Here is a 27655-nt window from a genome sequence, read left to right on the forward strand (position 1 = left end):
GATGAACAATGCAATAGCATTCGTTATTGGCGTAGAGCGCACAAAACTGTTGCGCACAGAAAAAAAAACTTGCAATGCTTTTCTCACCACTTTTGGAGCTGGTTGAAGCAGTGCGAAAGCCGGGGATGCAGGAACACTGGAAAATGCTTTCACAACAACACCGTGGCGCCGCTTCAAGTGAGATTTCAGATTAGTCATACTGCCCGCGTATTTTACAGATGCGCGGCACATTTTGCAAATTGCATCTGTCCTGTCATGTCGTCCATCCTTAAATCCATAATGTTGCTTGCCATACTTTAGATTTAAAACTCAGTGGGGACTAAAATGTTTGTTTTGCTTCTCGCGCTTTCTGAGGGCGCACCACTAGCTTCATCCGCACACCTGATACACTGAGTTGTAGTGAAAGTGTACACATCCGCAAATCCGTTGCTAAGGCTTACTTTATGTAGGTCGATTAAATTATGCGCCAAAAACAGGTTGACAACACTTGTTAATAAATAAAAAATACATTCTATATTAAAAATATAAGCTGTATCTCGGAAAAATCGATGCATCTCGCAAAAACCGATGCATCTCGATTTGCTTCCAAAATTTCATTCATCCTCTGCTGCTCAACCGATGCACTCGCATCGTGCACGCGCATGACCGCCTATCGATACATATCGATGAATCTTCCCATCCCTAGTGTGGATGTTTCACAGAGATGGGTTGCGTCTAGAAGGGCATCCGCTGCACAAAAACGTGTTGGATAAGTTGGCAGTTAATTCCGCTGTGGCTAACCCGGATTAATAAAGGGACTAAGCCGACAAGTGAATGAATAAATAAAATCTGCAGAAAGGTCGAGCTCCAGGAACAGGGTTGGTCACGCCTGGCCTAAAGCATATATACTAATGAAGCACCTGGGGTGTATTATCCAATCAACAATGTAAAGCTGCAGTCACATTAGAGTTTGAGCATGCAATATTCTGTTGTGCGGCTCTGTGTAAAGGGGATTAAACAAGCTTGTTAGACATCTAAAAAAGCAAACGATTGCTCCTTGTTTTAAATTTCTATCCAGAGATGTCATGTTTTGATCCTTGATTGGTCTCACGCAGTCAAGTGATGCGATTTTGCAGGTCAGAGTTCACCAAGCTTGAACTTTGCACCGCAGCAACCTGTGAAATTTGACGCATGACCCTGCGTTTCTGGTCTGACGCATTAGCGTGTGTATGAATGGAAGTCTATGGGGAGAAAAGTCAAGTGTGACCGCAACTTAACTCGTGGCTGAACTATTATATTTTGATGCTTCATTTGGGAAACCCCTAGTTTCTCTGTCTCAGATTCATCATTTGAACCATGTTAGTTATAACGTAAAACACCCATAATGATGCTCTAAATGGGGTGGAGTAATAACTTCTTTAGAGAAGAGCGCCATCATTTATTTGTGCAAATTATATTGTTTTACACGCACATTTATTTTTAAAAAATCCAATATTAGTTTTGGTAAAAACACGCACTTGTTTTCATTAATATGTAAATGTCACATATAGAGCCTATGTTTCCTTCACAAATATTATTGAAAACATTACATATTCTATTTTTAATTAACATAAAACCAATTACAAAAGCTAACACGTATTCTAATATCATATATAAATCAGATAAATAAATAATGAGGCGATTTAGTAAGAAGCAAAATTTAATATGTGAAGTTTCACAAATAATTTCGAGAGGAGCATGTGATATGATTGACAGCAACTGGTCACCCATCTACAATCATTAGTTAGCCAATCAGATTAATCCAAACTCACTATAAGTAGCCTAGCTAGAACTACTCCCTTACCTTCGTTTTCCAAAGAAACCCCCCATCCACCCCTTCTCCTCCTTTCCTCTTTTATCACAGGGAGCTCTCGAGAGCCATCTGATCTCGTACTTCCCTTACATGCTCTATTGACCAGGCAGGAGCCCTGGGCTCATTTATATTAGAGCTCAGGGTTCTCTCCCGCGACAGCATACCAAACCTGCTAACATTTGTCAAACAATGTCTGTGTGAACTCTTGAACTGTTTGTGATGATTTTGTATAATACATTTTTAGGGGTTTTCACTTTTAATGAGAGGACAGTCGAGAGTTTCGACAGGAAAGTGTGGGTAGCAGAGAGAGGGGAAAGATCAGCATAGGACCTTGAGGCAGGAAATGAAATCAGGTCACCATGAGCGCCGGAGTTCATGTGTCGACGCACTAACCACTACACCATTGGCGTTATTCTTCTTCTTCTTCTTCTTCTTCTTCTTCTTCTTCTTATTATTATTATTATTATTATTATTATTATTATTATTAAGTAGGATATTGCTTTTATTTTTTTTTTTTTTTTGAAAAGTCTACTTGTTCTAACCAACAGGCCCAGTTCATATACAGTACAGATAATTATTAAACTACCCACTATAAGTTAAAAGCATTAACGTATTTAATTTTTTTTTTTCACGAACTTTGGAGATGTAACATAAATTCTGCTTTTAAATAATAGCTTGCCTATAGCTTTCGTCATGAGCCATGGCTGTGTTCAAAATGACATCAATGTTTTTTTAAAGTGCACTGCGAAGGGAGCACAATTGTCAATATAAAGATCGCTTAAACTGAACTGTAAAAATACTTTGAAAGCAAATTACACCTAGGAGAGATGACATTAATGCTTTAAAAAATAATGCCAAGTTTAAATGTCAGAATGTTCTGAATGAATAGGGCATATGGGGAATGTCTGGGAATAGAACACAAGAAAATCTAGTAAATAACAGGGTGAAAATGTGGTAAAATCTGAAAAACGTGGTAAAAATCAGTCTGCCGCACGGACATTTCTTTTTCCTGGATTGCCTGGATTTTACTGTAGTCTGGTTTAAGGAAGTGCGTGGGCAGATCAGTCGGTGCTTTTGTAAACACTATCGATTGGGTTAAGAAAGGAGTAGGGTGGGTCAGTCGATCAGTCAGTCAGTCAAGAGTGGCCTCTGGTGGATTTACGAGAGAAGAACATGCATGAATGGCACTTGTGAGAGAAATATGAGATATGAAAAATCAAACAGTTTCGCAAAAAAACCTAGCTCCTGTGACATATTTGGCGCTATCCAGAAATGTATATAATGGTTTGTTTTCAGAATGAGCCTGGGTTAAACATGTTATAGACCATTGATTTAAATACAAATTCATGCCCTTTTAAAGCATCCTGCAGAATTTCAACAACAAACTGGAGAGTTCCAATAGCATTTTGAATCCTGATAAGACATAAATACCTTGCAAGAGCAATTTTTTTTTTCTACAAAAGTATGTATTTTATTATTGATTTACTTTTTTTTTTTGGAACAGGAAATGATTTCTGTTTATTCGGTCTATTATTATTTTCACAACATCTCTGAAATTTGGTGACGTAAAGATCTAGCATAGAGCTCAGTCAATAGATGTTTTTTTTTAAGGTTAGTTTCATCTATATGGTGTTCCTGCAAGTTATTTTACATAAAATATTTATCTGTGTCACCTGTACAAGGAAATACTATATAGAAAGTTTACAATATTCGTCAGACAGAATTCCTGCCATATTTAGGTCCTGCTTTCTGTTTTTCCATAAGATCTTATTTCTTGGTGAAAGACATGGCTGCTTTGAGTTGTCATTTGGAGTGCCAGCAAACTGGCTGTGGAAGAGAAGTAAAATCTCTAGGGGCCATGTTCAGCTGTCTGTATCTGAGGGCCAGCATGTCTAAAACACTTCCATCTGGGCCTTTCATTTCCTTTGGTTGCCCTCTTCCTCTAACATTATTGCTTTGCATAACAAACTAACAGATTTGCTTATGAAGAGAGATAAAAAAGGAAATGCTATATTTGTAGTGTGTGATAATGGAAATAATTAAAGTTATCACTTTGATACAAGTTCAACATATTGTGTATTGTCATATTAGTTACATGGTATGTTACTAAAGGGTTTGCATTGCATTTGACATAATACTGTAGAATTACCATAAGGTAGACCAGATTTTCAGCAGAAAATCAGTGCTGCCCTCTGCTGTTCAAAAGTATGCCACGTTTATTTTTAATATTATGGTGTAGTTTGATCCATTTAGTAATCCCAAAGGGATAGTTCACACAAAACTGAAAATTATATCACCATTTATTCACCCTTGTCATCATAAACCTGTTTGAGTTTCTTTTTTTCTGTTGAAAACACACACAAAAAAGGTTTTGTTGAAATATGTAAGAGTTATTAGCCCCCCTGTTTATTTTTTTGCTCAATTTCTGTTTAACTTAGAGAAGATTTCTGCAGCACATTTCTAAACATAATAGTTTAAATAAACCGTTTCTAATAACTGATTTATTTTATCTTTGTCATGATGACAGGAAGTAATATTTGACTATATATTTTTTCATCACACTTCTATACAGCTTAAAGTGACATTTAAAGGCTTACCTAGGTTAATTAGGTTAACTAGGCAGGTTTGGGTAATTAGACAAGTTATTGAATATTGATGGTTTATTCTGTAGACTATCAAATAAAGTATATATAGCTTAAAGGGGCTAATAACGTTGACCTAAAAATGATCTTTTAAAAAATTTAAACTGCTTTTATTCTAGCTGGAAAAAAACAAATAAGACTTTCTCCAGTAGATAAAAATATTATCAGGCATATTGTGATAATTTCATTGCGCTGTAAAACATAATTTGGGAAATATTTACAACACAAAAAAAAAATTAAAGGTGGTTGAATAATTCTGAATTCAACTGTAGGAAGTCAATAGTTACAGGTTTTTAACATTTCTCAAAATATATTATTTTGTTCTCGACATACTGTAAAAAAGAAACTCATAAAGGTACAGAACCAATTGAGGGTGAGTAAACTGAGTAAATATGACATCTTTTGTTTGAACTTACCCTTTAACACATTTTGTCTCCTTAGAATCATAAAGATCTATCTGACATTTTTGTCAAAATTGAGTTATTCCATCAAGTATTTTTATTAAATGACAACTTATTCACATTATGTGATGTTTACATAACTTTTTTACACTTTATAACTTTTTATAAAAAAAAAAAAACAGGTTTTATCTACAAAGTTGAACACTAGCTTGGCTCTATAAGGTTCTTTCTGTGAGTCAATCAACATTGCAAATGCATGCACGAGAACTGATCAGGATCAGCTTTCTTTGTTATTTTGCCAGACTGCTTCGTTGACAGTGAGAAAGACCAGAAAGAAACACAAAATCAAAGTCGACTAAATAATGCTGCACCACACAAAATTGAGAATGTGTAAATGTGATGATTTAGAAGCTTTTTTATACATTGAAATTAAATGTAAAACTTTTTAAATTTCATATTAAGCCTTAAAGGGCAAATACTTAATTTAATTATTAGGTCATAAAATTCAATAAATAATTCAATAATTCACATAAAGCATATAATTCAATAAAAATAACCATATTATTACATAAAATTAGCAGGTGCACTGGATAAAATATTTAGCACAGCTTTATATGCATTTGAGCAAGAAAAAATATTCATCCTTAAACATGAAATATATGTTATAGAAAGCAAAATTTTCACTTTCTCAAGCATCAACCTATTGTTTCAACGTTAGTTTTTATTTTTGTGATTGTATTTATTCATAAATAATGCTTCAATGAATTATCTGCCTGACAGAACCTTTTAATTCAATGACTTTTTAAAATAAGAAGCTTCTATCTGCATCTACCCTAAGAGAATTTTGATAATTTACATTTAGAGTACATTTATGGTCTCGGTCATGTTAATGTATTGAAGAGAACTGTTACACGCATATTGTTTGCTACATGGAATGCAAAAACTTTAAAGCTCAATATCTCAAAATCATTTAGAACACAGATAATTCCAAGGTAACGATTTATGTAAACAAACAAACAAAAAAAAAAAATGAATCCGTGTTATTGCATGAGTTTATTTCTTGCTATGTCATACAGAATAGCTGCAATACAGAAAAACAATGTCAATTGTGTAGTGATGTTTGTTATTTCAAAACTTCAGCATTATCATTTCTTAAGAGACAGCATGTTCATGTTCACTGAGTGTGTAAATAGAATGACACATTGCCTTCCTTGGTTGCACAACCCTGGGGAGGCATTTAAAAGAAATTCAAAATCAGCAAAATTAATCATCTTCTTGCAGACAATCTTGTTTTCATAATGATGTACATCTGAAGACTTTGTGTGATGGTCAGATACACTTAAAATAATTATTGCAACGCAATTCATTCTCCTTTTTTTCTTAAAAAAAAGCCATGTTCTTTCCTATAAACCACCAAATATATCGAGATTAATGATACAGTCTGTAAATGGCAGAACATTAGTGAAAGTGCTTGAATGACCAGCTTCAGAATACAGCAGCACTCCCATCTAAGCATGTTGACTCAGCAGGATGTTCAAAGCAAGACTTGGTTTACAGATTGTTTCTTTAAAGGCTGGTGATGTCTCAGATGTCCATTTAGCCCTCAGATGATTTTTGTATAATATTTTGCACCATGTTCTGAGTTTAAACTGAACAGGAAACTATATCCGAATGATCAGCTATGCTTACTGTCTGCCTGACTTATTTACCATTTTACACTGACCAAAGCCTCTGCAGTTTTTTTATACAGAATGTGAGAAGATGGCCAACAACCTGCATATAAAACAAAAGGATTTTCATAGTTTGTCCTGCTTGAACAAAATAATAACAGTGCTTAGGATGTGCTTACACAACAAATAATTGTAGGTTTGTAATATATATTTATACAACAGTTCTTTCTGGTTCTCGAATCTGATTGGCTGATAGCCGTGCGATATTCTTCAATATCAGAACTCATACAGCCTCCTCTCCCTTCTGTATTACTCCGCCCACATAGTGACAGCAGATCAATAACTCACTATAATTTGACAAATATTGCAGCTGTTGGACAACACAATGTACTTCTGAGGCTTTTTTAGGCGAGAATATAGTCTAGATCGCAACTATGCAGTTCATTTATAAGGATAGTGACTATTTTAAATATTTATAATTTCAGAGATCAGCATCATTGTCAGGACAGTATCAGCCTGTCATACTGAGCAGAGCAAAGATGGTTCCGCCACAAGATGGAGACAGAGACCGCATAATAAGCCCTTAGAGGAGGAAAAACTCAACGTAATTTCAAATTTCACAGCTGATCAAATCATTATAAAACAGGTAAGTGACTTTCTAAGTCAATCTCTCTCTGTTGTATGTTGTAGTGCTGTATTTATACCATAATAACCTGGTAGTGTTTTTGGTAGTGTTATCTTTGCTTCGGCTTTTTCGGGGGTTAACTATTGTGATATCCTGATTGAAACCGAAATACTAAGAAATGTCTCTAGACTGATGACATTTCATGCTGTTCAGCCTTACAATTTTAAAATGTGAGCAAAATCAGCTGTTTTGCCATCACTTTAGACATTACGCTAGAAAATCATTTAAATACTAGCTCTAAAGTGACATCTGTGATGTAGCATCGGTTTCTGTTGTCGGCTGGTCGCATATGGTTTAGTTGCAGGAGTTGCGTATCTGAGCCTCGAATCCCATACAAAGATGATCAGAACTTCACGCAGCTCACAAACTACTCTTCATTTAAATTAATGACTTCCGGTCTGTCGCTTGTTGTTTGTCATGTTCAGTGGCATAAGCCTCATTCACACTACGAGTGACTTACAGCGGCAAATCGACACGTGACCGTTCATTTCAACTGAGACTGAGCAACTTCCAGGAACCTCCCAAAGGTGTATTGTCCTGCACACTACTGACGGTTTGGAAGAAGCTGTCCACATGAGCTCCGTTTCAAGGCTGCAGTTCAATATCATAAAAGTGACAATGCAAATTAGCAGGCTTTCACAAATAACGTTAAAGCCATTTCACAAGAATCATCACCAGTGTCAATTTATATATCGAGACATTTTAATAACCCTAATGATAAGACGTTTTTTGTCCTAACTTGCATTGCTATCCCAACATGGGCTCATTCTGAAAATGTAGCCCTAAATACTTTTCTGGAAATCGCAAATTATGTAGCCAGAAGTACGTATGGCTGCATTTCGTCTTTAAAATGAACGCTAGGGGGTGATATGACGCTGTCCCTTTTCACACTTACCAGCTGACAGCGCTTATCTCTGTGTGGATGGCTTTTCCGCTGTTACCAGTTTGTCCAGTAACTTGACGCATACGTTGGAAGAATCTAGATGCAGAGCAGAGTTGACCATGAGAACGGGGTTCGACCCTAACACTACGAGGCAGAATGATGCCGTACGGACGGCTTTCCCGCTGTTAGCAGTTTGCCCAGTCACTTGCTATCTATGTCAGCAAACTCGAGAGGTAGTTGACCATGACAACTGGGTTTGAATCTGGTGGAGAACAGTTCCAGAAAGCGTGTAAGAAAAAAACAGAAGCCAAAAAGTTAAATAATCAAGTAAATAACAGGGTGGGAATGTGGTAAAATCTAAAAAAATCAAGCAAGGGCTTTTATTTTTCTTGATTGCTTTTTAAAACTATCGGTTGGGTTTAGGAAAGTAGGTGGGCGGGTCAATCGATGCTTTTAAAAACACTATTGGTTGGGAAGGATGAGGGTGGGTCAGTCGATCTGTCAGTTAACTAGTCGACAGCTGCCTCTGGTGGATTTACACGAGAACAGCAGGCACAAATAGCACTCGCGAGAGAAATTTGATGCTGTGTTCACAGTCACACCAGACGGGGAACACGTGGATAATTTGAGTTTACTCGCTTCATTCGCGCGTCAACCACTGCTTCATTCGGGCGTGAAATCCGCTTCATTTGCATGTCAAATTCACTTCAGAACAAACGCGGATTCGCGTGATGGGCAGGGCTTCTGTGTGCCCGGTGACTGTAGCTTCGTTGCTAAATAGCTAACATGGATTTTATGAAGAAAATAAAAGTGTTTATGTACTTTATGAGGGCTGAAAAACAGCGTTGATACGTTTAGGACAGTGTCTGAGTCCACTACATGCTTTCAGAGGTGCATCCAACTCAGTGAGCTCATAAACTCCTCCAGAAACTGAACCTGGATGACGGAGGCTTCAGCGGTGCTTCTGACTGAGCCAAGCCCAGTTTGATGACTTGTTGTCGGTGTCGCCTGGAGGATTTCCCCCAGGACACCATCAACAGGTTCTACGTCACAATCATGCCCCCACAAGAGCAAGCTTCTGATTGGTAAACACGGCAGGAATGTCTGCTGAAGTTCAGATTTTCGAACTCGAGAGATTTGCGCGAAACACTCGTTAAGTGCGTCAAACGCTCAAAACGCTCAATTCGCCCCACGCCATTCGCGCGTATCGTGCCATGCGCACCGCGCCATTCAAACAATTCTCGTCATTCACGCCATGCCATTCGCGCGTATCGCGCCGCAGGATGTCTATTCGCGCGTTTGCATTGACTTAACATGTAAATCACTCGCGCATGACGTGCGTTCCGCGTCTGGTGTGAACGCAGCATAAGATCTCAAAAAAAGTACACAGCAGCCTTTGGTGGATTCGTAAAAACAAACACTGCAAAAAATGGACCTCCTGAGACGTATTTGGCACTGTCCAGAAATGTAAATAGCGGTACGTTTTCAGAATGAGCCTGGTTTGTATTATTCTGTTGTATTATCATTATACATGGACATAAATTGATATTTAATAACAATAAAATTGCTAATCACAATCATTTCTGTGAGATATCATATAAAAATTATGATTTATCATGACAGGCCTATGCCTAGCAGTGAGACAATAAGTCAGCTGTCTAAGCTTTCAAACACAGCCCAAGTCAGAAGATGTAAACAGCTCATAGCAAAACAAGACATGCTGTCACATACAAATTACAGCAATTAAAAGATGACAAGAAGGCAGCTAAACTTGTATTTCAAAACTTAAAAATAGAGTTGGAATGTATATAAACAACCAAATTTTATAAAACGTTCTATTTTTAGATGAAAGCTGTGTTGTGTAAGCACCCCTAAAGCAAAAAATAACTGCAGAAGCTGAGAACATATGTAACAGGATGTATTCAAGCTCTACGTTTGACAAATATACCCCTTAGGGTTCTATTGACATTGTTATTGCATTACGTTTGTAGTCACATCGCAACAAGTCTCTCAGGACCTTACTCATCATTAGCTTGTAAACAAAAATGGCTAACATCATGAGGTGCTAGTCCAACACATTTATGTACGGAATAGCACAAACACACAAGATTTGGCGTATATCAAAATGGACATTACAACAAATCCCTAATCAAAAAGTGATATCACACATATCCTGTGATTGATAGCATGAACGACACTCCGTCAGCACGAAAAAAGTGCAGAAAAGCACACAACTGGCTCTAAATGAGAGCATACATTCAATCATTTCATCTTCAGACTGCACATATTCCATTACCTCATTATGCAAAACAGTTCCATCTACCATTTCCGAATAACATAAATTTGAATACTGATGCAGAGGTAAAGTGCATGATCTGCTAATGTAAGTCCATGTCCACACACCTTAGCTGTGCTCTGAGTTTGTTTGTAGACACAGAATCCATTACAAGTGCTTAGAGCTCATTGAGGGGCTGAATTCTGCAAATCCAAACTAAAGGTCACTTTAATGAGCCTCAGGATTGTTTGTTTGATATGTCCTCCGCTTGGAAACTAACTAGGTTGATGTTTATGTCTGTCAGTCATCTATATATATTTTTTGAAGTCGGAATTAGCATGATTGCTGTATGGTTTGGCTAATCTGATTCTGTTTGAAGTTTTAGCTGTATATGCGTGGCGGAACACTGGTGCCAGTGAGCGATGGGAATCATGCCCTGACTGTTGAGTGGGCACAGGCAGGCATCACTGCTGTGCCAGAAGTGCACTCCGATTGGCCTTCATCTTCTCTAGTCTCTTCGTGAGGTGGCTGTTGCTTGCTTCCAGCTCATCGATTCGGTCAAGTGCAGACCTCAACTGAAAAAATAATAAACACACCAGGGACATGTTACATTACACTCCGATAAATAATTTGGTGGCTTTGTAAATATAAATGTTGATATTTGATGATGAAAATTAGTTCATTTAATTTATTTGAAATAATTTAAGTGATTTTACTGCTTTAACATTTTAGAATTAAATTGTAGTAAATGTTATATTTTACATTATATATGCTGTTTACACACACACACACACCGGCCACTTTATTAGGTACACCTAGTACACCAACTGCTCGTTAACACAAATTTCTAATCAGTTCGAACCAAGCATCAGATAGGGGAAGAAAGGTGATTCAAGTGACTTTGAATGTGGCATGGTTGTTGGAGCTAGACGGCCTGCTCTGAGTATTCAGATCTACTGGGGTTTTCACCCACAACCATCTCTAAGATTTACAGAGAATGGTCTGAAAAAGAGAAAATATCCAGTGAGCGGCAGTTCTGTGGGTGCAAATGCCTTGTTGATGCCAGAGGTCAGAATTGCCAAACTGGTTTGAATTGATAGAAAGGCAACAGTAACTCAAATAACTACTCATTATACCTGAAGTATGCAGAAAAGCATCTCTGAATGCACAACACGTTAAACCTTGAGGCGGATAATCTACAGCAGCAGAAGACCACACCGAGTGCCACTTCTGTCAGCTAAGAAAAGGGAAACTGAGGCTACAATTCGCACAGGTTCACCAAATTTGGACAATAAAAGATTGGAAAAACATTGCCTGGTCTGATGAGTCTCGATTTCTGCAGCAACATTTGAATGGTAGGGTCAGAATTTGGTGACAACAATATAAAAGTTTGGATGCATCCTGCCTTGTATCAACGATTCAGGCTGGTGGTGGTGATGTAATGGTGTGGAGGATATTTTATTGGCACACTTTGGGCCCGTTAGTACCAATTGAGTATTGTCAACACCACTTGAGTATTGTTGCTGACCACGTCCATCCCTTCATGACCACATGAATGCGCCATGTCAAAAAGCGTGACTCAACTCAGACTGGTTTCTTGAACATGACAATAAGTTCACTATATTCAAATGGCCTCCACAGTCACCGATCTCAATCCAACAGAGCACCTTTGGGATGGAGTGGAACTGGAGATTCGCATCATGGATGTGCAGCCGACCATTCTGCTGCAACTGCGTGATGCTTTCATGTCAATATGAACCAAAATCTCTGAAGAATATTTACAGTATCTTGATGAATCTTTACCATGAAGGGTTAAGGCAGTTCTAAAGGCGAAAGGGTGTCCAACCTGATACTAGAAAGGTGTACCTAATAAATAAATCACAATTCTTCCTAAATTTTAAATGAATGTCTTAACACAGTAACATTAGTAGTCATTTAAAAAGGTCCTAAAAACATGTAGCAATTTTTTCAAATAAATTATTTAATTATTTTTATAAATATTTTGGTAACACTTGGTGTATTGGAATATTAGTAGACTGTCTGCTTAATATCTGTTGATACTACTCTTTCAACAGACACTTTAACTTACTATAAGAAACTTTGCAAGTACATATCAACTTACACTAACCCTAACCCCAATCTAACAGTCTACTTATAATTTAATGAGAAGTAGTTGCAATGTAACTTTAATTATACAAATGGATCGTCAAAATAAAGGGACCAATATTTTTTATCTTAGTCTGAATGTCACAATGAAATAGTGTAGCAATAATTGTAAACAGACATTAACATATTTTTATATTAACAAAGAAACTAAATTACCAAAAAACAAAAATGAGTATAAAATAATGCTGAAGATGCCATTTTTTAGTTTTTGGACAAAAATATTGTTTTACTTTTATATGTTTATATTTTACCTAATATTTAGGAAAACATGAAAAAAATTATTATCTTTGTTTGTCCCATTGGTATTTTCAAATAAATAATTTAGAATCTTTCCTCAGTTCAACTCTTTCAGGTTCGTAAAATTGTATTAGGTATTTTTGTTGATTTTACACCTTTAAATTTTAATAAGTATTTCTAAGTGTAAGAATGTTTCATCCAAAAACACAGTACATCATAGAGTATACAGGGTACATCAAAGTTTATAGAGTTTATTTTTTTCAGTAATACAGTACCTCCCTCTGTAACTTCCGCTTCTCCACTTTAAGCTCATCTTCCACTTTCTCTGCAGCCTCAGCTGATGTCTTATAGCGGCTCACCTGACCTTCCAGTCGAATGATCTGGCACATGACAGAGATTACAAGCTCAGCATCAAATACTCATAGATCAAATACTCAGATCATTTCCTGTGCCACAGTAGGAACAACATTAGCAGTGCATAAATGGAGATCAAACTTAAAAGGAGAACTTAACTAACTACTGATGATGAAATTGCATGAAAGACCATGATTTTGAGTTGCCTCTGGACATGAAGTCTTAATTTTATACATGACTTACATTTTGTTCAAGTGCTGTGACTTCTTGTTCAGATTTGACTAGCTTGAATTTCAGGTCACTGATCTGCCTGTTAGCATCTCCTGTTGAAAGACAAAATATTTCCTTAGGTTTTTTATTAAACGCCGACCCACCCCAAAGCATAAGTGGACTAAAGAGACCCAGCTCCAAGTGGGTGGGACTTGAGCTCCAAGAGGACTGTATAAAACTGGAGTTTTTATTTATTTAATGTCTTGTACATGACATGGAGTCTAATCTTGTGCTTTATGAATGTCTACACCTACCCCCGACCCTAAATCCAAAACATTAAAAGCGTAAAACATTTCACCGTGGCGACCCCAGATTAATAAAGGTGCTAAGCAGAAAAGAAAATGAGTGAATGTATGAATAATAATTAAGGTTACACTGTAAAAAATGGCCATGATTTCAACGGCAAAAAAACTGTAAAAATGCAACAGTTCAAATCCGTAAACTGGTTAACAGTATGTTTCCTTAATAGGCCTATATACGGCGAATAACCGTAAATTGACTTTCCCAGAATTCCCTGCATGGCACATCACTTTTTATGCATTTTATTGAGATTAATATGTATCTTTTTAGTTGTTTCCCCATCAGTTATGTACATTAGAGATTTATGTTACATCTAATGTTGATAAACAATGTTTATTTCATGACTTTAATTTTATGTGTTTTACCATACTGGTGTTTAGTAGCTGTGTGAATGACACTGAGCACCTTCTATATGCCAATACTCTTTTCTGCTTGTGGGAAAAGTTGATTGTGATGAGCATTGGCTCATTATGTAACTTTCTCATCACCATCTGCATGTGGGTGTGCTAACGTGTTTAACTGTGTAACAAAAGATATGTAGATGTTGGTCATTCAAAATACAGACATATTACCTCTATAAATTAATAAAATACGGTAGTTTACGGTAAAAATGAGAAATTACTTTTACGGTTTGTACCGTGTTTTTAACGGTAAAGTACTGGCAAACCACAGCTGCCATTTTTTTACCGTAAATTTTACGGATTTATTTTTTACAGTGTAGTGTAGGCTGCATTCACCTGTTTTTATTTTATTCAGCTTTATATCTAATTAAATAGCAAGTAAATCATTACAGTTCAGATGTGCCTTGTTTGTGGCAAGTAGCCATGTAAAAAGTGGGATAAAGTACATCTATCTGGTTGTTTTTGCAGAATAAAGACCTTCAGTTGTACACAAAAACATTGGTATGATGAACTAAATTTATACAGCTAATAAAACTAATGATGAGGGTTTCAGAATTATAGTGTGCAGACAAACAAGGATTGACAGTAAATTTGCCAAGCAGCCCCCAAACATAACTCTGCCCCCTGAAGATTGGGTCTGCACTAATTAAACAAAAAAGCATCTCTGTTTAATTACAAATTGGCTTTTAATGAAGACTTATTGGCACTGAAATATAAAGGTGTCTCTTACTCTGCAGATCTAGGATATGAGGGTCCAGACCATTTTGTAGGTCATCTTCATCTGCGCTTCCTGTCTCTTCTGTGCCATTTTTCTGTTTCTGCTCTGCACTGGCTTTAAGCTTCCGCACCTGAAGGTACAAGCACAGGTCAGTGTTGCTAAAATGTTTTTATGACTAGCATAATAGGTATTTTATAAGAGGCTTTCCCACAATGTCCATTGCATACAATTAAATACACTTGAACAGCATGAAACTAAAAAGCTGACCTGGTCAAGCAAGCTCTCTCTTTCCTCCATGAGCTTCCTCAATCTGATCTCTAAAAGGTACAGCAACAACAAAACACATACAGCATATCAATCTCAGAATCACAGACAGAATCAGACATTGCAACGTACACATTGAGGCAATTTACCGTAGATGTTATAGCACAAACTATACAAAACTGGGATGTCAATTTAAAGATTTTATTATATTGCAATTAATTTGTTTTACTAAGCTATTAATATTTGCAAAAAGTTGTACAATAGATTGCATATTGATTAGGAATGCTAAAGGCATAGTTCACCCAAAACACAAATCAAGATATTTTAAAGAAAGCTGAATATCTGTAATCATTGACTTCCAATGGGGATGCTCATAATAACCGATAAACCGTTAGTCGAAAGATTGCGTTTTTAAACTCATTAATGGTATCAGTTAAATTATTATAAAATATTTGGGATAAGGAGCCAATCACAGTGAACACGCTTTTTTTTGTGTGTGTTGAGAGGGGCATCTTTTGAATGGTTTACTAACAACTGCGAGTGTTTTGCGGCGTCCTAGGTGCCTTGCGTTTTTGCCGTTAAAAAAAAAAAGTAAACAGTAAAAAAGCTGTGTTACGTCAACTGCGTCTTTTTTAATCTTTAATCAAATGAAAGCAAAAGTTTCCATTAATTTAATGCATATTTTCCATGGAGCGCTCATTTTGCAGTAGCCTGCTATTTTTCTTTGATGAAAGTAAAAAAAAAACATGATTGGACAAACGGCTTATACCGGTTCTTAAAAAGGATTCAATCAGTGTTTTTGATTTGTAATTTCAACTTGTCATTTAAGTAAAAAATATCTAGGGCAGTACTATTTATTTTATTTTTTTATTTAGTTTATTCTGTTTTCTATGCTATTGAAAATGCTGCAGGTGCTTAAATATGTGCTGATGTTAATACGTTCTGTATGCTGTTGTTCACGTTAAATTAAATCAGTATTTTAAAATGCAATACGTTATTTGTCAGACACAAAATAGACACGTCAATTTTTTAAATCAAATAATAATTTAATATTAATTTGCCCATTTAACCGTTAATATTTACTTAACGAGCACTGGTTGTCGGTTAGCAAAATTAACCGAAAGAGCATCTCTAACTTCCATAGTAGGAAAAAACAAACAAATAGTATGTAAGTCAATGGTTGCAGGTTTTCAGCCTACTTAAAAATGTCTTCTTTTGTTTTCAACATATAACTAAAGAAACTTTTGGGTGAACTAACCATTTAAGGAAACAAAACAAACATTATTTTAAATTCCAAAGCCGTCTTTGTAATGTTTGTTTAAAGTTGTATTAGTCTTGTCAGTAAAATAATGACTTTGAGTTTACTTTTTGCCCAACAATATTGGTGGTAGTTAATAAACATCATTTTGAGTAAATCTTAACACAAAGTTTGGTTTCAATATGATTATGAGACAGTTTTGTACATTCTATTTAAAGCAGTATGCGCTTGTCTTTTTGAAATGATTTCTTTTTTCTGCAATATTGATTCTATTTATTGGTCTTCAATTATTTTTATAAATATAGCTACATTTAATTTAATAATAAGCCAACAATTTACCACTTTAAAGTTTAATAAATTTAAAAAAGTTATTTATGCTTTATAATGAATTCAAAAATCTGTTTTTGATTAAATGTTTTGAATAAGCTGTTTGTAAAATATTATGTATGAAATGCGAATATGGTGTTAAAACATCAAGAACATCAATGATAATAATAGTTGATATTTATTACTATGTATAAAATATATTAGGCATTACAATGGCACAGCGGGTAGCACGATGGCCACAGAGCAAGAAGGTCGCTGGTTTGAGCCTCGGCTGGGTCAGTTAGCATTTCTGTGTGGAGTTTGCATGTTCTCTCCGTGTTCTCACCCGGTTTCCTCTGGGTTATCCATGAATAGGTGAATTGGATAAGCTAAATTGTCTGTAGTGTACGTGTGTGAATGAGAGTGTATGGATATTTCCCAGTGATGGGTTGCATTGTGGTGACTCCAGATTAAAAAAGGGACTAAGCCAAAAAAAATGAATGACTGAATGAATGATAATATATTAATAGGAATGTAATTTGCACAAAGCTTTTTTTAGCTTTGCTTTTTATTTATTGTAACATTTAAAATTACAGTAGCATTGAACATGAACTCTTCCAAAGTTAAAAACTTACAATTGTCCATGCAGTTGAATATTTACAAATATAACAATGTACACATGACTCTATAAAGGAAATGAATAGAGCTTTTTTGTTACAGAACATAAACTGCAGTTTTTGCATGTCTCAATTTAATTAAACATTACAAATTCAACATTACATCATCATGACTATAAGTTGCCATTGAAAAAAAAAGCAAAAGGAAACTGTCATTAACTTTAAAAAAGCCTGCAAAATCATAACACAATGCAGTCGAAGATCTTCTTAATCTTAAGCTTTTTCTTAAAGTGTCTCTTTGTTTCTTTTTCTACGCTCAATCCACTCGCAGCCGATGCTGTTTCTTTATGAGGATCAGTGTAATGCACTTTCACATCGCCTACTAAAAGAGCAGCATCCAATGCAATGGCTTCCTCACAACTATCGAGAAAGAAAGCTGTGCCCTTATGCTCTACAGGCATGTTAAATGTGTCCTCCACACACTGTATCTGTGGCTCAGTCTCTTGCTGGTCCCTGGGCTGTTGTTTGCAATTGTCTCCTGTGGTATTAAAGATATCCATTTTGTTAGAGTCTGTCAGTTCCAACATGAGGCTTTAAGAGGTTTACACGGTATCATTGATTTTTGAGCAATGAATGTCCTCTGCTTGATTGTATACTGTAATTTCAGGTCTCAGTATTAGATGTAAGTGGTTATAATGCCACATTTTTCTGTAGCTTTTGAACTTAAATCAATTGGCATCAACCTCGGGAATGTTCTATTCTTAAGTTCTTCAACTTAACTTTAACATCAGCTTGAAGCATTTCAAGCAGTTAAATTGGCGCCCAGTAAAATTAAGAGTTCTAGAATACTTGCATATATAGAATATTAACCTGTTTTGCGGGGACATTTTTTGTGGCCTATAGGCTTTATTGCTTCTTGTGTTTTAGTGTGAAAATACACAAAAAAGTGTAAAATTGTTATCATTAACAATCACATTATCACGGGTATCATTATCCACTGCACTTGCAAAATCCTGGAGGGACTGCTTGATTATTTACTGTAGACTACCATGCTGATTCATCAGTACCGTTGTATTAAGCTTTTGTAGTCTAAAAATTATTATGTTAAATTAACTTGTAGATTACTCTCTTCTCTGTTTTTTTTTTTTAAACACAGTTACTCTGCTAACTGAAGTCACACACACACTGGAACGACACTATGGGCCCTATCATATACCCGGCCCTATTAGACCATGCGTCGCAATGCATAAGGTGTATTTTTTCGTCCTTAAAATAGCAAAAGTGGATTCGGAAAACCCTTAATGCTTTTGCACCATGCGCTTTAGACTTTGCGCCTAGATCGTTAAAATAGAGCCTTAAAACAGCATGCTCCCACCTGGATCCACCAATATTCTCTAATCTCGGACTGAGATTACAGTATGTGCAGTTAGAGAGCTCTGCCTGAAACATATTGTGATTGAGATGAGACGAGTGGAAACACCTCTTGATTAGATAAAAAAAAGATCCCAATTATTGTTCCATTAAAGCAGTAGGAATAATTGGATTGCTTTTGTTTAGGGAAATAACGGAGATGATCTTGATTAAATTAACTGCTTATTAGTGGAAAAAGAAGCCAACAGAGACAACAAAGACTGATGTTATTTTTTTCTGACAACTGTGCTGGTTTTAATTGTGAAATATAAATGGTTTTAATGGTATTTGTGGATGAAACTGTTTGAATCTTCTGTGATTAGTTTTTTTTCAGCAGGCAAGGAACCGAATACATCAAGCAGCAGAACAAAAATACACCACAAATGTCAAATGTCTTGTCTATCTGATTATAAATAGCTATTTTTTTAATAGGTGTTTTTTTATTGTTTTTGTTGTTTTATAATTTAGTGTAATAGTTAATAGTTAGTTAGAATTTAAGTTTAAATGTTAAATTCTCATATATTATTCAGCACAGTCTTGTGGTAAGGCCATTGGATTGGATTGTTCATGTTTAATGTACCTGAGCTGTGAACCTTGTATTTAAAAATATATATATGTGTCTATTTTTAGTTTAGTTTAGTTTTCAGAGATGTATTTTTGATTAGTTTAGTTTATTTTTTTAATTTTTACTTTTAATTTTGATTTTAATTTTCTCTAAACTATTGCAGCATACAGTGCATCCAGAAAGTATTCATAGTGCTTTAATTTAAAAAAAAAAAAATTATGTTAAAGCCTTATTCTAAAATGGATTAAATTCATTTATTTCCTCAAAATTCTACACACAATGCCCCATAACGACAATTTAAAAAAAGATTTTTTGAAATTGCTGCAAATTTCTTAATAATAAAAACCTGAAAAATGACATGTACAGAAGTATTCACTGCCTTCGCTCAATACTTTATTGATGCACATTTGACAACAATTACAGCCTCAAGTCTTTTTGAACAAGATGCCAAAAGCTTGGCACACATCGTTTTTGGGGGAATTTTTGCCCATTCCTATTTGCAGTACCTCTCAAGCTCTATCAGGTTGGATGAGAAGCAACGGTGTACAGCCATTTTTAGGTATCTCCAGAGATGTTCAATAGGGTTTAGGTCTGGGGTCTAGCTGGGCCACTCAAGCACATTCACCAAGTTGTTGTGAAGCCACTCCATTGATATTTTGGAGGTGTGCTTTGGGTCATTGTCCTGCTGGAAGATGGACTGTCACCCCAGTCTGAGGTCATTCAGGATGTCTCTGTACATTGCTGCATTCATCTTTCCTTCTGTCCTGACTAGTCTTCCAGTTCCTGCTTCTGAAAAACATCCCCACCATGCTTCACTGTAGGGATGGCATTAGCCTGGTGATGAGCGGTGCCTGGTTTTCTCCAAATGTAACGCCTGGGACTCACTCCAAAGAGTTCAATTTTAGTCTCATCAGACCAGAGAATTTTCTTACTTATGGTCTGAGAGTCCTTCAGATGCATTTTGGCAAATTTCAGGCAGGGAGTGACTTCTGTCTGGCCACTCTACCATACAGGTCTAATTGGTGGATTACTGCACAGATGGTTGTCCTTCTGTAAGGTTCTCCTCTTTCTACAGAAGAACGCTGGAGCTAAGACAGAGTGACCATCGGGTTATTGATCACCTCCCTGACTAAAGCCCTTCTCCCCCGATCACTTAGCTTAGATGGCCGGCCAGCTCTAGGAAGAGTGCTGGTGGTTTCAAACTACTTCCACTAATGGATGATGGAGGCCACTGTGCTCATTGGAACTTTCAGAGCAGCAGAAATTTTTCAGTAACCTTCCTCAGCCTTGTGCCTCAAGACAATCCTATCTCGGAGGTTTACAGACAATTCCTTTGTGTTTATGCTTGGTTTGTGCTTTGACATGCACTGTCAACTCTGTGACCTCATATATATACAGGTGTTTGCCTTTTCAAATCATGTCCAATCAACTGAATTTACCACAGGTAAACTCCAATTAAGCTGCTGAAACATCTCAAGAATGATCAGTGGAAACAGAATGTACCCAAGCTCAATTTAGAGCTTCACAGCAAAGGCTGTAAATACATGTACATGTGATTGTTTCGTTTGTTTCTTTTTAATAAATTTGCAACAATTTCAAAAAATATTTTTCACATTGTCATTATGGGTTATTGTGTGTAGAATTATGAGGAAATAAATGAATTTAATCCATTTTGGAATAGGGCTGTAACATTAAATAATACACCAAAAATATACACCAAATATACACCAAAAAAATCTAATCAAATCGCACAATAACACTACATTTCAGTAAATAAATCAGGTACAGCAGCAGGTTTGTTTATATACTGAAATAAAACCATGTCTTACCTAACATGCTGTCTCCACTTGACAAGTCCTGATTCAATCGAGAGGCTGTTTCAGCATTAACATGTCTATCAATAGCCCCATCTTCAACTTTCCCATTGGCTGTCACCTCAGATCCCATCACGATGCCATTTTTCTGTGCAAGAATATTATCTTATGTCAGAATGAAAACTGATTCCTTTACATTATGAAAATTTTGAAGTCAAAATAATGATGCTAAACATAATGACTTCTATATCCTGCTAGTGATTGCCAGTGTATCCTCTATTTCTCTACCTTGAGAGCATCCCTAAGCCGGCAAACCTCGTCTCTGAGTGTCTCCCGTTCATCATGGATAATGTCTGAATATTCCTTCTGCCTCTCTAAAGCCTTAATGCAGCGATGCACAAAAGTGAACAATCAAGGAAAGAAGAACAGAAAAGAAGTAAAGGAAAGACATAATGTTAGGAAAAACTAACTCTAACAGGTTAATAGGTTAATATTGGACGTGGATTTATGGTATTAAAGTCCGCATGAACCACAAGTTGCTGAAACTTTTGTTTCCCTATGTTAATGTATTGAAATTGAATATTGAGTGGGGGTGGAGCTTTCTTTTTGCACGTCATTCCCTCATAGCAAACAGTAAAGAAAAGTAAAGCTCGTAGACAAACTTTATGGTGGCTTGAGAAAGCAGAGTCTGAACGTTTGAAGTAGTTTTAAAGTTTAAATAACTGAAGTAGTTTTAAAGGCGACGCAGTGGCACAGTGGGTAGTGCTGTCACCTCACAGCAAGGAGGTCGCTGGTGGAGCCTCAGCTGGGTCAGTTGGTGTTTCTGTGTGAAGTTTGCTTGTTCTCCTCACGTTCGTGTGGGTTTTCTCTGGGTGCTTTGGTTTTCCCCGCAGCCAAAAGACATTTGCTATAGGTGATATGGGTAGGCAAAATTGTCCGTAGTGTATGTGTGTGAATGAGTGTGTATGGGTGTTTGCCAGAGATGGGTTGCAGCTGGAAGGGCATCTGCTGCATAAAACATGTGCTGGATAAGTTGGCTGTTTATTCCACTGTGGCGAACCCGGATTAATAAAGGAACTAAACCAAAAAATAAATAAAATAAAAATGAATGAATGAATGAGTAGTTTTTAAGAAGTTTGAAATAGTTGGCAGAGATAGATAAGTACAGATTTGTTTCTAGTATGGATTGGCATGTTTCTTGCTAGGCAGTTGGGGTTTCTCGGTGGTTACTAAGGTGTTGCTAAGTGGTTACTATGGTGTTCTGAATGGTTGCTAAGGCTTGCTAGGGTGTTTTGAGTGGTTACTAAGGCATTACTAGGTGGTTGCTAGGGTGTCCTAGGTGGTTGCTAAGGCATTGTAAGGTGGTTGCTAACGTGTTCTGAGTGGTTGTTAAGCGGTTGCTAGGGTGTTTTATGTGGTTGCTAAGGCATTGCTAGGGTGTTCTAGGTGATTGCTAAGGTCCTGCTAGGTGGTTGCTAAGGTGATTGCTAGGTGATTGCTAAGGTGGTTGCTAGGTGATTGCTAAGGTGTTCTAGGTTATTGCCAAGGTGTTGCTAGGTGGTTACTAGGGTGTTCTGAGTGGTTGCTAGGCGGTTGCTAAGGCACTGCTAGGTGGTTTCTAAGGCGTTGCTGGGTGGTTGCTTAGGTGTTGCTTAGCAGTGGCTAAGGTGTTGCTAGGTGGTTGTTATGGTGTTACTAAGTGGTTGTTAAGGTGTTCTAGGTCGTTGCTAAGGTGTTCTGAATGGTTGCTAAGGTGTTGTTAGGCGGTTGCTAAAGTGTTGCTAGGCGGTTGCTATGGTGTTCTAAGTTGTTGCTAGGCGGTTGCTAAGGCGTTGCTAAGTGGTTGCTAAGGTGTTAGGCAGTTGCTAGGGTGTTCTGAGTGGTTGCTGAGGTGTTGCTAGGAGGTTGCTAAGGTGTTTTAGGTGGTTGCTAAGGTGTTGCTAGATGCTTCCTAGGGTGTTCTGAGTCGGTGCTAGGTAGTTGCTAGGCCATTGTAATGTGGTTGCTAGGGTATTGCTAGATGGTTGCTAAGGTGTTGTTAGGCAGTTGATAGGGTGTTCTGAGTGGATAGTGGTTGCTAAGGTGTTTTAGGTGGTTGCTAAGGTGTTGCTAGCTGGTTCCTAGGGTGTTCTGAGTAGTTGCTAGGCAGTTGCTATGATAAATGAGCGTGTTGTTAGAATGAATCTAGTATGAATTAACATGTTTCTAGTATGTTAGTATGTTTCTAGTATGGATTAGAATACTTAGCTAGTATGGATTAGGGTGTTGTTTATTATGTCCAATGTAAAATCAATGGCAGTTTTTTACAATGAAAAACTATGGGACAGTTGCTAGGGTGCCGTAAGTGGTTGCTAAGGTTGCAAGTTGAAAGGTCATCAGTGATTGGCAAATTGGTAGTCTAACTTAAATGAGCCCAACTTTATGTCCGCATGACAGTCTAGCGGAAAGTCATGGGGTCACAAAGTTTGGTCCAATGTTAAGTCAATGGGACTTTTCAGAATTTTCCGGGACAGTTTTCAGAAAACTGTACGTCAGATCAGTCAGAAAAGATATAGCAACTTAAGTCAGTACAGGTCTAGGAGGAAATGCGCTCTTAAAATAGTCTAAGAAGAAGACAGAGTTCATGTAGTATAACAGTATGTTGGCTTTCTCGAGGTCCCATAATAAGAATATTGTGGCTGAAGCTGGCAAACTTACATTGACACCAAAGCAAATGATCAGACTTTGAATCAAAACGTAATTATTAATGAATTAATTAATAGTACACCTAAATAATAACAATGTGCGTTAGCAAAATAAAGATTGTAAAAGATTGTAGATTTCACATGGACTTTAAGTGTTTAAATCTAAAAGAGAGTGTCGTTGTCGTGTGGTATGATTGATGAACAAAATGACCATGGAAAGAAATTGTACCAGGATCTTTTTATCTTTCCATTCCAATGTTTCTTGGAGGTCAGAGATCTCTCTAATATAGTCTGCATGCTTCCCACGAGACTGTTGGGCTTCCTGAACCCATGAGGCCAAGAGGACAAGCGGAGGAAAACAGACAGACAGGTAGAAGAATATTAAAAGGAAAATGTGATAGAAGACAACAGAATAAAAGAATCTATTTATATCAACAAGACAAAGAGACAGGAGATCTTTCATCATTTACTGATGCTGCTCACCGTCAGCAATTCCTCACTCTGCTTCAGCGTTTCCTTCATCTCCTCAAACTGGAACTTCAAGACATTGTGCGCGTGACGTTCTCGCTCACATTCCTAATAAACATTACAGTGAAAAAAGCACATATTAATGATATACGTATTGAAACATGTTGATTGTAGTTTTGCAGTATATTTTCGGCTATAAATAGTTGTATTGTCCAATATAGGCTCCTAAAAAATAATAATCCGCAAGGGTCTTTCTGCAAAAAATCATTTTACATCACTTCTTGTATATTTAAGGGAAATTTTTAAAGCAAAAGTGTGCGAGTGGTGCTAAAACGCATGCTTAACAATATGATATTGAAGTTAAATTACAAATACTGAGAGAAATTTTCACTCAAGTAAACACTTTTTGTACATTTGTAGAATTTAATAAAAACAAAAAGCAACAATGGCTATTAAAATATTAGCTGTATTTAAATTTTCAACACTGAAAAGCACTTTTACTCAGGGGCGGACTTGGTGGATTTAGAGGCAGACAATTTCAGACATGGAGCCCTATTGAAACTCAAATACTCTCCTTCTCTATAGATATTTTCTTCTGTAGATGTAGAAATTGTTATTTTATTGTTTTTGTTTGGTTTTTTTGTAGATAAACTGCATGTTAAATTATATATTTCAAGTGGAACCTTTATCTTCTTAATTTAAAATTAAATTAAAATTAAGTAAATTCCACTATTCATGGGGAAGTGGTTTTGATAAGAAGTGATAACATTAAAATCCTAATGGTTATAGACATATTTACAACGTACGCTCTCAGAAATAAAGGTACAGGAGCTGTCTCTGGGGCAGTACCTTTTCAAAAGATACATATTTATACCCAAAGAGTCCACAGTGGTACCTCAAACGTCCATATTAGTGTCCAAATGTACCTAAAAAGTACCTTTGAGGTACTATTATGGACCCTTCAGGTAAAAATATGTACCTTTTGAAAAGGTATCGCCCCAGAGACAGCTCATGTACCTCTATTTCTGAGAGTGTATGATGGTAAATAAAAAAAAATAAAAAAAGCTATATGACTAATTTTGGTTTCTTGGCATTGGTCGGGGACCCCAATTTTCCCGGGGCCCTAAGCAGCTGCTTACCTCGCTTATTGGTTAAGTCCAGCCCAACTTTTACAACATAGATAGCTAGTGACAATATCAAAAACGATATAAACAATAACTAGACATTTTGGTGAGCAAGCAAAAACTTTCAAATTTTATGTCAGAAGCCATACATTTCCATGATTTAAGTTATAACTAAGGATGAAATGTGCATGTTTGATTCATAAAAAAATGCACTTTCTTTTGCAATATGCAAAAATGCAACAACATTTTTTTTTAACTGCAAGGGGGGAAACTGTATTGTTGTAATTATTCAACGCTACAAGAATTCTGTTTAAATTGCACATGGGTAAAGTACAATTCCAAAATAATAAAAATAATTATAACAAACAGCAAATAAGTAAAACTGCTCAGTGATATTAAAAGGTACAATCTTAATTACATTGAAAAAAAATTATTCTGTACATCATCTATCCTAAAAATGGCTATTCTAAAGCATTTACTAAAGCATCATGTAATCCTACCAGGATACACAAGTGATACATTGCTGCAAAGGTATTTTAAAATAATATCTTCAAAATAAAAGAATAAAAAAGGACTCTGGACTTTTGTACTTGTGTATATGATAACAAGCTGAGGGCTGCAACTCAGTTAATAACCACCGGTGTTACTAATAATGATTTAAAAACACACACACAGAAATGATTCTACTTTTTTATAGGAAATTTTAAAAAATCTTGTTATTTCTCTTTTGTCTATTTCTCTTTTTCTCTATTTCTATTTTGTTTTCTAATTTAAGTGAATTTATTTATAAACTAATTTCAAGAGGATCGTGTGCTTATGATTGCTTGCGGCTGGTCGTGCATTACTCAATTTATTGTCACCAATAAGACGATTCTTAAGCCCAACGTCCTAAAACATGCAACTTAAGTGAATTGACTAATCTAAATTGGCACCATAGACATGCTCCTAGTAAGTAGTTGTCTTTTAAAGCAATCACTATCTGTTCATTAGCAACTACAGCAGGGGAGTTTTTGAGATCTACCTGAGCTTAAACTCCCCTCTCACCTTGCAAACGAGAGGGAGCCCCAGGCTCAAGGATCTTATGAGCTCAGGGCTCTCTCCTGAGACAGCATGCCAATGAAGCTTTATAATCAGTCATCAGCTAAGTGTGAACTCTTGAATTCTTTATAAAGTTTGTACTTTCTGGAATTTACTTTGAAGTTTTGTCAAAAAAGTTGCTAGCAACACTATTTACTTCTTGATACTGTACATTTTGGTTTATGACAATGTCAGTTTCATATTTTGTACTGAAGAAAAGAAATTACCCTGGTTTTCTCCTCACGCTCTCTCTGTGTCTCACAAAGAAGTTCCTCCAGCTCCATTAGCGTGTCTCTCAATGTGTCCACCTGATACATCATGTTTGTCTTCTCATTGTCCAGCTGAGCGATGGACACCATGGCTTTACGGTACTTCTCCTCCACCTCTACCAATGAGTCCTGAGAGTAGACAAACAATCAACCAAACAAAGACATCATGGACATTATAATTTATTACCTATTTATGCTATAATGCTGTTGCTTGATTATGATTGGCTGAAAAACAATCAAGGTAGAAAGTAATTTTCAGATAAATACAGCTGAATTAGTATCAGGTTGCTCTTGACCGGTTTACAGCTGCATATCACTACACCAAATGTTTTCAGTTAGTACAACTTACTTCACAGCCTACAACAGACAAAAATCAAATCAAAACAAAACAAAACAAAAAGGCTTTGGATGAGATGTGTAAGAATGTAGGGGTTCAAAACTTTGAGATGTGTATGAGATGTGTAAGAATGTAGGGGTGTAGGGGTTCAAAACTTTTTAACTTGCAATGTGCAATAAAGGACAACAGAACAGAGAACAAAATGAATGAGTGTGCAATGACAATTGTGGTAATTACATAGTTTTTTTTTTTTTTTTTTTTTGCATTGCAAGGCATTTTATTAGCCACAGCCAACTGTGCAGCCCAAGACCGGTTAACTGAAGCTAAGCAGGGCTGAGCCTGGTCAGTACCTGGATGGGAGACAGCTAGGGAAAACTAGGTTGCTGTTGGAAATGTTGTTAGTGAGGCCAGCAGGGGGCTCTCAACCTGTGGTCCTAACGAGTCCTAACGACCCAGTAAAAGTGAAGTGGACACTATACTGTCAGTGGGCGGCGTCTTTCAGATGAGATGTTAAACCGAGGTCCTGACTCTCTGTGGTCATTAAAAATCACATGGCACTTTCTTGTAAAGAGCAGGGGTGTAACAACTGTGTCCTGGCCAAAGTCCCTCTATCGGCCCTTACGATCATG

The 27655-nt window shown here is 36.6% G+C and overlaps 1 protein-coding gene across 50 annotated transcripts in view; it reads right to left on the reverse strand.

The window, feature by feature from the left end:
* Positions 1–5908: 5908 nt before the first annotated feature.
* lrrfip1b (leucine rich repeat (in FLII) interacting protein 1b) overlaps positions 5909–27655 on the reverse strand; it is an 83815-nt gene continuing 62068 nt past the window's right edge. For 26 of the 50 annotated variants that reach the window (XM_073953799.1, XM_073953801.1, XM_073953789.1 and 23 more), the window contains 10 exons: positions 26648–26818; positions 24235–24327; positions 23981–24073; positions 21356–21448; positions 21083–21215; positions 15101–15150; positions 14846–14963; positions 13388–13467; positions 13066–13170; positions 5909–10962 (listed from right to left, as the gene is read on the reverse strand). In XM_073953799.1, coding sequence (XP_073809900.1) covers positions 10852–10962; positions 13066–13170; positions 13388–13467; positions 14846–14963; positions 15101–15150; positions 21083–21215; positions 21356–21448; positions 23981–24073; positions 24235–24327; positions 26648–26818 — 1047 coding nt within the window. In that variant the 3' untranslated portion in view covers positions 5909–10851. Of the gene's footprint in view, positions 10963–13065; positions 13171–13387; positions 13468–14845; positions 14964–15100; positions 15151–17194; positions 17817–21082; positions 21216–21355; positions 21449–23980; positions 24074–24234; positions 24328–26647; positions 26819–27655 lie in introns of those variants that run through there. The other 24 variants (XM_073953819.1, XM_073953820.1, XM_073953814.1 and 21 more) reach the window with 4 other exon arrangements.

The sequence above is a fragment of the Danio rerio genome, chromosome 6 (assembly GCF_049306965.1).
Source record: "Danio rerio strain Tuebingen ecotype United States chromosome 6, GRCz12tu, whole genome shotgun sequence".
In the NCBI taxonomy this organism is placed as follows: Eukaryota; Metazoa; Chordata; class Actinopteri; order Cypriniformes; family Danionidae; genus Danio; species Danio rerio.